The 13,079-nt window shown below is 44.4% G+C and overlaps 1 protein-coding gene across 1 annotated transcript in view; it reads right to left on the reverse strand.

The window, feature by feature from the left end:
• tbx15 (T-box transcription factor 15) overlaps positions 1-13,079 on the reverse strand; it is an 80,847-nt gene that overhangs the window by 24,337 nt on the left and 43,431 nt on the right. Inside the window, exons 5-6 of the mRNA XM_073045396.1 lie at positions 4,030-4,197; positions 1,076-1,140 (exon numbers count right to left, since the gene is read on the reverse strand). Of these exons, the coding sequence (XP_072901497.1) occupies positions 1,076-1,140; positions 4,030-4,197 (233 nt within the window). The remainder of the gene's footprint in view (positions 1-1,075; positions 1,141-4,029; positions 4,198-13,079) is intronic.

Raw genomic sequence — 13,079 nt, forward strand, 5'->3', positions numbered from 1 at the left:
GCGTGTGATTTGATGCATTTTCAAAAGATGAGGGACATAAATAAGAAAAGTAAGGGATCGGGTACCGAGTTGCAAAATGCACCGAAATCCTTTCTACCACGTTTTGATATAAAATAGAGCATTCCTGCACCCTGAGTTAACCGCTGCGCCTTAAATACGCCAATGCACAGGACAGTGCACTATAACCGGAATCACGGCATTCAACAGTTAGGGTGTAATCCTGACTGGTGAATGAGATTGAAGCCCCTCAGTCAAGTGTGAATGGTTGGGTGTTGACAGACGTTAGCTGCTGATTGCACCGATGTCGGCATTGCCGAATGAATCTCTGTTTATACTTTAGTGGAAGCAGTGTTATTTCCGCCTAACGATAAGTATTTGCAGCCGCGATGGGCCAACTTTATCCTAACATTAACATTTGTTAAACTCTCTCCAGGTGCTGTCAGGAGACTCAACATTCGGAGCGCTGCGTTATATCTCGTATCTAACCATCCACTGCACTTAGTGGTAACTGAGTGCAACAGGCTATGTCTAAGACTGGGTTTTGTTTCCAATTATATTCTGCCATTTCCACTTTAATATGGGCCTTTAACCATTTTACACAATTGCCCTGTAAAGGCAGTTTATTATCAGGGCGGGTTAAAATAGCTACTAATTTATCGGCAAAATGGGAAAGATCGTACAGCTTAAATTCAAAAATTATTAATAATAGCTTCTCCAAACTCAAAGTAAATGACAACAGGCGAGTTGTCTCAAACATCACGGCAGGAAGTGCGAAGAATCAATCGGCAGTCACATCACCGCCGCTTCTCCGTGGGCAGAACCGAGTCCTGAACCCAAATATAAATATAAACTCGTTTATTTTGTTTTTTTAAAAAAAGGTAAGCAGGCGTCTACAGCACTCCCCGTATTTTTCTAAACTGTTAGACAGCAAACTTCTGCTGTTAAACAGCACACCGTTGTCTGTTCTGGCCGCCTACCCAGGCAGTTCGGAATGAACGCGAAGAAAACGCGCATTCCTCTATTGTCAAGTCAGAATTCTTCATTTGAACTCATTTGTTGAGCTTTGACTCCTCACCTGTTTCTTCCCGAGTCCCGGAACCCTTTCGCGAAAGGATTTCTGTCGATCTTCAGCCTTGTAATCTGGAGAATGAAAAGAGAAATTCAAAGAGCGGCGAGATGATAATGGTTTGTGGAAAAGTGAACACGTAAGGGCGAAGAGAAAAGGCGCCTTAGGGAGATCCGACCGGGAAACCTTCGACATCTGATTTTTCCAAAATTAAACATCAGTTCAGTAATAAAGTAACGAAAATAGAAGTATTTATTACTTCTTGAAAACGGAGTATTGCTGTGCGTTATAATCCAGAAAACATTAAATTCTCATTAAAATGAAACTCTTCGATAAAGTGATTGCAGTAAAAAAAATTATCTTATTCCTACACACCAAATTATTTTGAATTACATTGATACCTTTAACTAAAATTCGAATTTGTTCAGCTTTGGAAGTGTCAGGTTTGCGTCGGTTAATTGTATTTTTTTAAAAGGACATGGGTATTAAGAATATTCACCATGGGAAAGGTTTAATTTTGAAAATGATCGTTGGAGAGTGATCAGCAGGCTTTTTTTTTTAAAAAAAAGAAAGAGAATGCTTCAAATAAGCCTCCCAATTGTTTCGAATAACCTTCCGTCTACTGGAAACAATTTGTGTCCACTTCCAGCTCACCACACCACCACGATCAGGTACGAGACACCCGACTCTTCTGAGAAATTAAACCTTCGTATCGGGGGAAGATTGGGAGCACGCCGGTTAAAGTAGATGTACAGTGCCATCCTGAAATGCGTTAGACGTTCAGCCGCAGAGTGAGGGACTCACTCCGCCGTGCTCACGTTGAGGGGGAGAGTTGGGATGTGTTCGGAGAGTGATAGTGGAAATCCCAAATCTGGTCGACAGTCCAGCGATGCTGAAACAGCCTAGAGGAAGGAACTCACGCCTGCTGTTGGGTTTAATTGAAGTGGGGTGTCGAATTTGGTTTCAATACTGCTCAGCTCCCTCTTTGATCTCCCGGACACCGAATCAACATATGTAAATGTTTAAATCTTTTGAGAACTTAAACGTTGCATTGGTTGCTCCGAAAACTTCTAAACCATTATCAAGGATTGAGGCTCCGGGCACTGGTAAAGACGTACAGAATTCTCTCCCCGGCTGAAGGGATGGATTTTGGGCACTGGCCGTTACCAGGTTCGAATAACTGGACTGAAGTTTAATAACGCGCAGTGTATTGACATTATCTTAATCAGCCCGCCGATCGATCCGGAATACTCCGACCCGCGCTTTTCTCACCAAGGCCCTCCGATGTTGTTTATTCTTAATTATTGTTTGAAGGGGGGAAATGTTTCCTTTTGGAGGATGTATGGTGCAATTAGAAACACGAGTTTAGGTAGAAATAAATAAAGTATGTGTTGTTTATTTGGATAAAATAATTCAGGAGATTTTTAAAGTAAGATTATACAACACGTCGACGTAGACTTTTGAATTGGATGGAAATTTTCGTTGAAAATATTTCACCGAGGATTTTCCCCAGAAAGATACTGTACGAATTTACCGCGGAATTCACTAAACTCGCGTGAGCATTGTAAAAACACAAACAGCAGCGGTAACGGTCTCAGACAGAACACCCAGACGTTCTCGTGTACAACGACCAGTCGACTTGCTGGAGCTGTTATTTATTTCGGTCATTAGGAATTTTCATGTTAGCTATTTGAATCTGATTAATCGAAAGTAATTTGAAGTAATTAATTAGCAGCCAATATGAAATATATGGCCGAGAAACTGGTGGGATTTTAATAGCAGGCTTCTTTTTAATTGCATGCTTCACGTTAGCTTACGTTATGAAAAAGGAGGCTAACGCTAGTTTTAATGCAGTAGATCTAAAAGCGTAGGCATCTGTGCTACTGCTTTATGCAGGTAAACAAGGCTGGAAAATTGACAGATAGCATGGAACAAGGATTGGAGCAGAAGCCCAGTTGTCGAGACAGAGTTCGAGCACAGTACTTCCCTGGTGTGGGAATCTTTTGTTTTAAAATAGTCCAGAGCGGGGTGTTCTTAAACATTGGCTCAGGTTGTTGACGTGTTCGTGAACTTTAAAAACAAGACACGTAATCGTGGTTCAGTCGTTCATTCGCTTTTTTAATCTATAGCTCCGTAGTTTTAGTAAAGACTGTGACTATTTTACAGATTTTAGACAAATTTTCCACAGCAATGATAATGACATTCCCGTTGGTCAAATCGCACAGACAAGGTCCTCTCTGATAGATCTATACCAATTACGTACACTTATTTGTGTTTATGGGGCACACTGCACTAGTGTTAAACTTAGAATCATTAACTAGCTGCTAGTTATGTAAAGCAATTCTTGTACGGTCCAAGTTATTGAAAGGGCGTGAAACGCGATCTAATTAAAATTAAACGCGCAAATAGCGTGTAAGTAAAACTAAACATGACATCCAGTGCATAAAAATGAATCCACCGAACTGCTCATTGCTGTAATTGTATTCAATTTCCAGAGAAATGCTTAAGTTGTTCCTAAAAGAAGTAGAGATAAATCAAAGGTAATGAAAATATACAGCGGCGGTGGCGGAAAGAGACAGCTTTAGAATTTTGAGTCTACTTCAGCAACATATTCTTCACAACATATCTCCTCCACCCTTCCAAGCTGTACTCCACGTACTATGTAGAATTATTTCCTACATGAGGAAATATAATCTCAAAATAAGATTGTGCTTCACGGCGATTCTTGTGAAGAATTGTGGAATCCACTTGTTGGCTTCGACGCGCCTTTATGGATTATTTAAATATATTTTGTGCGTGTTGGGGGCCGAGTTTTCGACTTGTATTGTGATGTCTCAAACATCAAGACACCGCACTACAGCAGAGCGGCGTTGAGAATCTCCCACCCTCCGGCTAGCATCTAAGAGCTGGAAAGAATTTGCTGTTGCTTTTCTACAGAGAACGGAGAATGGCGGAAGACCTACCTGCTGGTTTTGATACGCTGTTACAGTGGTGAAGACAGTCTCTGGGAAAGTAAAAGTTTTCACCCCTTCGCCCGCAGGCACTGGTTTGGTTGGGCACAGCTCGCTGCTGAAATCCTTTCGGATCACATGCACCCGGGGCTGATATTTGTGCATGGAATGAAGAATTATCTGTTAGAAAAACGAGGAGTAAAGATAATTATTTTTGCGTTAGCTACGTTAAAAAAAAAATCAGCCAGATCAAAATTTGAACAAAGGCCACGCCGAACAAAACTTCACTGAATGACGTGCGCTGTATTTCGTTCAAACTAAATGATTTCCAGATTTGGATAACACAAAACGAAGTGAATGTCGTTCAAAGCTTCAGTTTCTTTCAAATTAATAAAGTGATCCAATAAAATAAATGTGCATGTAATCGTTTATTATAAATCTTTTTTGACAGAATTCTCATAGTTCTGGTTAGAATCCGGAAAAATTAGAGAAGAAATCCGGGCGTGTAATCTACTTGTGGCTTCGATCGTCAACTTTAATAATGCATTGATTAATTGTTTTATATTTTATTTAGAGATGCAGCGCAGAAAGGCCCTTGGGCCCGCCGAACCGCGCCGCCCAGCAACCCACCGATTTTACCTCAGCCTAATCACAGGACAATTACAATGACCAATTAACCTACGAACCGGTCGGTCTTTGGAAGGAAAGCCACACGCATCAGGGAAGAAGCTTTCTTACGGAGGACGCCGGAAATGAGCGCCGACGCCCCGAGTTGTAATTGTGAGAAGATATAACTCGCTATATTGACGGGTTTGGTGGGTGCTTATTACTGAACGATACTGATAGGGAAACTCCTTGTTTGAGGCAGTCGATGGACGGAGTACTGTGACTCCCGGGAACAGGCTGGGTGACCGCCAAGAACAGATTGGTGACGACGGGAGAGACAGCTGGCAGCTCGGAAAGACGGCAAGCGCGGCAGGGAGGGGTAGCAGCCCAACCTGCATCTTCTGTGAAGAAGGACCCAAGAAAGCTACAGATAAACCCAATGAAAGACACCCCCAGGGGAGCCCGAGAGAGGGGGGGGGGGAGAATGAGCACCCCAATAGGACGGACCTAATAACAACGACCAAGGCAAATGGATTATCGATGACGAGAGGGAGATAGATGCATTTGCAGCAAGGCTTGTAAGAACAAGCACGTCCTAAAGCTCCATCAGGCCTGAAAGAAGTGCTTGGAGCAGGAGAGTGCTGCGGACAGGGTTTACGCCTGGTGAGACGCAGGAGAAGTTCCCCACAGAGCCCAGAACCTCCAAGCGCCAGAAGGTTCTGTCCCAAGCAACATAGTGCAACAGGCCAGATCAAGTGGCCCCCAGCCAGCGACAAGAAAGAGTGGCTCCAGTCTGCTGGGGAATGTAGCAAGAATCACAGAGCTGACAGCCAAGGGAGATGTTGACAGATGGCTCCAGACAGTGACCACCATCATTGTCAGCTTTGCCACAGAGAGGTTTGGAATAGAGGAGCGAAAGACCACCAGATACCAATACACTATGAACCACAGGGCAGCCCAGACCCACCGACTGCGCCAAGAGCTCCAGTCCCTGGCATGGCAGTTCAGGGTTGTAACGGAGGAGAAACCTCCCCTGGCTGAGCTCCAGAACATCTGCAGGAAGAAGCTAATGACCTAGCGCAGAGCAGAATGACACAGGAGGCAAGGGAGAGAAAGAGCCAGCAAGCAAACTGCCTTCATAGCAAATCCGTTGGTTTTACAAAATAGCTCCTAGAGCAGAAATGCAGCGGCTGCCTTGCATGCTCTAAAGAAGAGGTGGACCATTTCCTTCATAACATCCTGAGCGACCCTGCAAGGGAGCAAGAGCTGGGCCTCCACAGAGCCCTTACAAGCCAACCACTCCCCACAGTGGAGTTCGATGTGAGGGAGCCCTCCTGGAAGGAAGTCCAGGAGGTTGTGTCTTCAGCCAGAGCCAGTTCTGCACCAGGACCCAGCGGAGTACCCTACAAGGTGTACAAGCACTGCCCGGAGCTTCTCAAGATTCTTTGGAAGATCCTGCGAGTGATCTGGCGCAGGGGGACAGTGGCAGACTCCACTGGTGGAGATACGCAGAGGGGGTCTGGATCCCCAAGGGGAAAATTCATCGAATCTGGAGCAGTTCAGATCCATCTCGCTGCTTAGTGTGGAAGGGAAAATCTTCTTCAGTGTCTTGTCCCGCCAGATGACAGACTTTCTCCTCAAGAATGCTTACATTGACACTTCAGTGCAGAAGGGTGGAATTCCCGGAGTGTCTGGGTGCCTGGAACACACTGGAGTAGTCACCCAGCTGATCAGGGAGGCGCACATTGAGAAGGGAGACCTGATCATGCTTTGGCTAGAACTCGCCAACACCTATGGGTCAATAGCCCATGAACTGGTGGAGTTTACACTGGACCAACACCATGTTCCCAGACAGATCAAGGACCTCGTCATGAACTACAATGGGAATTTCAGACTGAAAGTCACTGCTGGATCTGTGACATCAGGCTGGCATAGGCTGGAGAAGGGGATTTTAAATGGGTGCACAATTTCCGTTATTCTCTTTGCCCTTGCCATGAATACGATAGTCAAGGCAGCTGAGGCAGAGTGTAGAGGCCCGCTGACCGAGTCTGGTGTTCAGCAGCCCCCTGATCAGAGCCTTTATGGATGACCTCATTGTCACGACAACCTCAGTTCCTGGCAGCAGGGCCTGGAAAAACTCATCGCATGGACAGGGATGAGCTTCAAGCCAGCCAAATCCAACTCCATGGTGTTGAAAAAGGGCAGAGTGGTGGACAAGTTTTGTTTTACCTTGGATGGCACTACAGTTCCATATATCACTGAGAAGCCAGTCAAGAGCTTGGGGAAGGCCTTTGACTGTAGCCTCAGAGATGCAGCTGCTGTCCGATCAACTTCCAAGGAGCTTGAGAGCTGGCTCACCATGGTGGACAAGTCAGGCTTACCTGGAAGGTTCAAAGCCTGGATTTCCCAGCATGGCATCCTACCCCGAATCCTATGGCCGCTTCTGGTATACGAGGTGCCTGTGGAGTTGCTAGAGAGAAAGATCAGTAAGTACCTTCGAAGGAGGCTGGGCCCACCTCGTAGCCTGAGCGGTGTAGCACTGTACGGAAGGTACAGTAAGCTGCGGCTCCCCTTCAGCAGCCTGGACCAGGAGTTCAGGGAGAGGTGCTGCAGTACTGTGATTCCAAGTGGCAGCAGCTGGCATCCAGGTACGGACGGGCAGGAAGGGCCGGTGGTAGCAGAGTCCCGGCTGAGACACAGGGCTCTGGTGGGGACAGTGTCAACTGGGCGAGTGGGGGCTGGGCTCCGTCTCACAACCTCGCTATGACAAGGCCAAAGGCAAGGACAGACGCCAACTAGTCCTGGAGGAAGAACGGGCTGACGTTGTAGAGGAGAGGAATAGCAAGATGGTGGGCATACGGCAGCAAGGAGCATGGACAAGATGGGAAGGTGCGCTGGTGCGGAAAATCTCCTGGTCTGATATCTGGCAGGCAGAACCCCAGTGCATTATATTTATGATCCAGGCTGTCTTTGATGTCTTGCCAAGCCCTGCAAACCGCCATGTCTGCGGCAAGAGCGATACACCAGCATGTCCTCTCTGTCCAGGAAGAGGATCACTGGAGCGCATCCTTAGCAGCTGCCCTAAGGCCTTGGGGGAAGGTCACTACCGGTGGCGTCATGACCGGGTGCTGAAGGCAGTGGCGGAGAGCATTGCGATGGTCAAACAGAGTGTTCAGAGGAAGATCATCTCCTTTGTCAGAGCCGGAGCACAGCCCCCACGTCAGCCCAGACCAGCATCGTCATCGGGCCTGCTCAGCGCCGCAGCAGATCGGCTGCTTCAAGCTGACCTGGGGAGGCAGCTGAAGTTTCCCAACCAGATAGCAACAACTTCACTGAGGCCGGATGTGGTCCTTTCTTCAGTGTCCTGGAAGCAGGTTGTCCTCATCGAGCTGACAGTTCCCTGGGAGGACCGCACTGAGGAGGCAAATGAGCGGAAGCAGGCCGAGTACCAGGAGCTGCTGGAGCAGTGTCGGAGGCAAGGCTGGAAGCCTCACTGCGAGCCCGTCGAAGTAGGGTGCAGGGGTTTTACCGGCCGCTCACTCTGCAGAGTCTACACCCTACTTGGCATCAGTGGGGCTGGCAAGAGGAAAGCAATCAGGACCATCACAGAGGCTGCTGAGTGAGCCTCCAGATCAGGAGGGGTGACCTGTGGGCCAATGCTGCTGGGATACAAGCTGGGGTCTGATTAATCCCGGCTGGGTTGCCTGGGCGAGGGTGTATGATGTTGAAAGACCCGAAACACCCAACGACCCCAGGTTACATCACTGATTATGTGTCCCAGTGCATCCGCAGGATGTATCTCAGAATCATTACTTTTACTTCAGGAACCCAGGTGTCGTGCAGTTCAAAGGCAGATAAGCACCTATCTGTGTAAGATACATGATAGTACAGTATAATCTAAGCTTGGTTTCACATCTAACCATGGCAGATGAAAAAATGTTCTGTTTCCATGATGAAAGGTGTGATGGCACCATGTTTTTTAACACTGCCTCCTCATTTTCAGAAACTGGGATGCAATCCAGTCTAAACAGAGAGAATGAAAGTTTCCTTTCTCTGGAAGAAAAACAAAATACTTTCCCTGATGGGTTTAATCAAACACCTGTGAAACAAGGTCAGTAGTTCTTAATCCAATTCCAGCTTGGATTATGTCCAGAGAAATCATTTAGAAAGAATAAAATTGGGAAAATTGAAAGATAATTTGCATTTTATACTTTTGAGCAAGTTTTAAATAATTTTCTGAATATATTGTTACATTTTTTATATTGAAGCTTTGGTTTTGAGTAACTGTGAAATGTGAAGCACAATTGTGGTAAAAATTGAATGTTGCTATTCACATCATTTCATTTTAGTTTCACATTGGAGTTAAAATAGCCATTAATGAAAAAATATTTTAATGAATTCTAATTTAAAAAAATGAATTTGCTCCAAGCATTCTTGGATTTGGTACAACTCTATTCTGGCGTAAAACAGTTTTCAAATTGTAAGCATCTCCTAGTACCTTTATAAACTCTACCTTATCCGCTTTAGCACCTCCCACATTTGCTTATCTGTTCGGTCAGTGTTTACTCTGAGCACATCAACAAATGGCAACTTACTGAACAAAGCCAACTCCAACCTGACTGGCAAAGACCTGTGCATCACAGTGGGTTCTAGCAGTAAATAGCATCACATGAAAGGCTAGTGCAAGCCCCACGCAAATTGCTCTGACAACCCAAGTTGAACCCCCAGGCTTAACCGTCTGTCAAACAACATAAATATCTCTGAAAGTTTCTGATATTTAGGACCATCCAAAAAGTCCAAAATTAATCACTATTATAAAACTGTGACTCAACTCTATTACTAGATCTAAATACAATATAACTTCAAAGTATAGCGGCAAAATTACCAACAAATGCGTCTTGGTGAATTTTGGAGTTCCTGCATTTTACGGATTCCCGGCTTTCCTGACACGTGTAATAGGAAATGCCAGAAGCTCTGCAAGGAAGTGGCAACATTTCTCAGGAAGATCTAGACCATTACGTTAGACTGGGGAGTAGGATGTATCTGTGTACATTCAAACTTCAGTTGTAAGAAATTTTACTTTGGCCGCATTTGGAGTATTGTGCGCAGTTCTGGTCGCTAATTTATAGGAAGGGTGTGGAGGCCATGGAGAGAGTTCAAAAGAGGTTCATCAGGACATACTCTGGTTTAGTGAGCATTAGCTATAAGCGGAGGTCTGACAGATTTGGATTCTTTTCACTGCAACGTCACAGGTTCAGAGTGACCAGAAATAAGCATATAATATAATGAGAGGCATAGACAGGGCAGATAGTCTTGAGTCTGTTTTCCCCAGGGTGGAAAGAAACATCAAATACTAGAGAGCATAGCTTTAAGGTGAGAGGGGTAAAGATTAAAGGAGATTTACTAAGCAGGTTTATTATACAGAGAGTGGTAGATGCCTGGAATGTGTTGCCAGGGAAAATGGTGGAAACAGATATGTTAACAACATTAAATAGGCATTTGGACAGACACATGAATGGGCAGGGGATGGGGAGATTTGGACTATATACAAGCAGATGAGCTTAGCTTGCAATAATATCATAGTCGGCACAGATGACCCTAATCCTGTGCTGTACTTTTCTGTGTTCTACACAGAATATGGGAACTCAAACACAGAACTCTTCTGTCAAGGTTATCTGTAGCCATCATCAAGATGTTGTTCATGACGTCAAAGCCCAATTCCAGCTTGTACTGGAAACCCAATATAAAACGGAAAATGCTGGGAAGACACAGCAGGCTGGGTTTCTCTCTACTGAGAGAGAAACAGAGTTAACGTTTCAAGCCGATGGCTGTGCATCAGGAATTCTGTCAAAAGATCATTGATCTGAAATGTTAACTTAGTTTTTCTCTCTACAATGCTCTCTGACATTGTGGAGAGAATGGGTTGTGGGCTTGTTTCTGAGTTGTACTTTTCCTGTACTTTTCATGTTGAGTAAGTCTAGTATTTTACATTTTAGCTAGGTTGAAATTGTCTGACTTTATGTATCTCATTTCTAATTCCTGTTATGGTAAATAGGATTGGATTTCACTGCAATCCCCAGTGGAAATAAGTTCACAAGTGGTAAATGCCAGAATTGGCATAAATTGGCAGTAATGAAAACAGATGCAGAGAAGGTGCGGAGAATGGAAAGCATCAAGGACCGGTACAGAGTGTTCCTCAGAAGTTATAACTCAGGCACATTTTGGGAGTGGAAGATCTGAATCATATCTGGTCGATGCTATTTTTGCCGTCACCAATCACAAAGCAGTTTAAGTTTGCAATCATTCACTGGCTGTCGGTTCCATTTTAAAAATAGCTTTTTGAAAAGAATAGCAGCAATCTATTTCAGAAATGTATAAATACTTCACTATTTATCACAGGCTTACCAAGACTATCCCACAAATCGTACCATAAATATTGATTAGGTAGCTAGAAATGACTGGGAGTTGCTTATATTTTAATTTGCATGTAATCGAATTGGAAAAATATATTGAAATGAGAAATGTATCAAATAATAATATGCAAATGAATGTTATATTTAAAAATGTTTATCATATTTGTATGAATTTATGTTTAAATTGAGTCTGTGTCTGAGTCTTTCACAAACTGTATTTGAACATTTTGACTTGGAAACAGGCAAGAGAGAACTATGTCTGCAGAATAAATCAGTAAAATAATATTCTCTGTAGAATTACTCGATGAGAAGTCTGGAAATGAAATATCAATGAAACTTTCAATTCTATGGTGAAAGTTGGAGAAATAATCCAATGAAGAGTTTGCTATTGTGCTTATTTGTGGACTGTTCATCTACTGGTGCTCCTCTTTGCTAGAACTCATGGTGGACATCGATATTCAGCTTTTCTTTGCATTTCTGGCTCGTCTCCTCATTCTAACCTCCCTAAACCTGAACTCATTCAAAAAATCTGCTGTCTGTCTCCCAGCTTGCACAAGTTCCATTCACCCAACTCACCAGTACTCACTGAACTATGTTGGCTTCCAATTAAACAATGCTTCGATTTTAAAATTCCTTTCACATCACTGTAAGGCTCTCCAACTTGGGCACCACGGTAGCATAGTAGTTAGCCCAGCACTGTTACAGCACAGGGCGTCAGAGTTCAGAGTTCAATCCCAGCATCCTTTGTAAGGAGTCGGTAGGTCCTCCCTGTGGAATGTGTGGGTCTCCTTCGGGTGCTCTGGTTTCCATCCACAGTCCAAATACGTACCAAGGTAGGTTAATCAGTCATTGTAAATCGTCCCATGATTAGGTTAAAGTCAAATCAAGGTTGTTGGAGGTTGCTGGGCAGCATGGCCAGAAGGGCCAAAAGGGCCTTCTCTGTGCAGTATCCCTAAATAGTAGTAGGCAGCCATCGATCCCAGGTGATCATGGGTTTGCGCCTCTGGTGGCGCAAACCTGGGTGGGAAGATTTGAACAACTGGCTGTTGCCCATGCAGCGGGATCCCCCTCTCGATGTTACTGATGTAGTCCAAGAGAAGGACAAGCGCCAATACAGCTTGGCACCAGTGTCAGCGCTGAGGTTGCCAGAGTGAAGTTGTAAACAATATCAATCTGCCTTAGGGAACCTGGTTCTTGATTCCTTCTTCAGGGTTTACTCCCAAAGCCTTTCCCATGGGTGGGAATGGCCACAAGGCAGCGGAGCTTTTCCTTCTCCATGTAAATAAAACTCTCCAACTTTCCTGATACTAGTGTTGATCAAGTTTATATCATCTCCTGATTTAATTACCACCATCAATGAATGTGCCATCAGCTGCTAACTCCATAAGCTCTGGAATTAACCATATAACAATTACAGCACGGAAACAAGCCATCTCGGCCCTTCTAGTCCGTGCTGACTCTTACACTCACCTAGTCCCACTGGCCTGCACTCAGCCCATAACCCTCCATTCCCTTCCTGTCCATATACCTATCCAATTTTACTTTAAATGACAATACCGAACCTGCCTCTACCACTTCTACTGGAATTCCCTGTTTAAATCTACCTAATTTGCTTTCACACTGCTCTTATTGAAGATGTTCTTTACAAACTATTTCTTTCATCAGACTAATGTTCATCTGCCCTTATATGTTGTTACATGACCCAGTGAGATTTTATCAACCAGATGCTGAAGTCCCATTAAATCCACACTGAAACTCAGTAGGATTATGATTGACTTAATCATTACTCCACTTTCCTGTCCAAACCCATAACCATTCATTTTCCTATTGTCCACACTTCTTGATAATATTTACTGATTTAGCCCTCACAGGCATGGGTAGAGAATTCCAAAGATTCACACCCTTCTTAGAGAAGGAATCCATCTTAAATGACTGACTCCTTATTTAAAAACCTTGCCCCTGAGGTCTAGATTTGCTCAGTAGGGGAAATATACCTCCAGAGCCTATCCTACCAAGCTCTCCCAGAATTTTATGTATTTCATT

The sequence above is a fragment of the Hemitrygon akajei genome, chromosome 5 (genome assembly GCF_048418815.1).
Source record: "Hemitrygon akajei chromosome 5, sHemAka1.3, whole genome shotgun sequence".
In the NCBI taxonomy this organism is placed as follows: Eukaryota; Metazoa; Chordata; class Chondrichthyes; order Myliobatiformes; family Dasyatidae; genus Hemitrygon; species Hemitrygon akajei.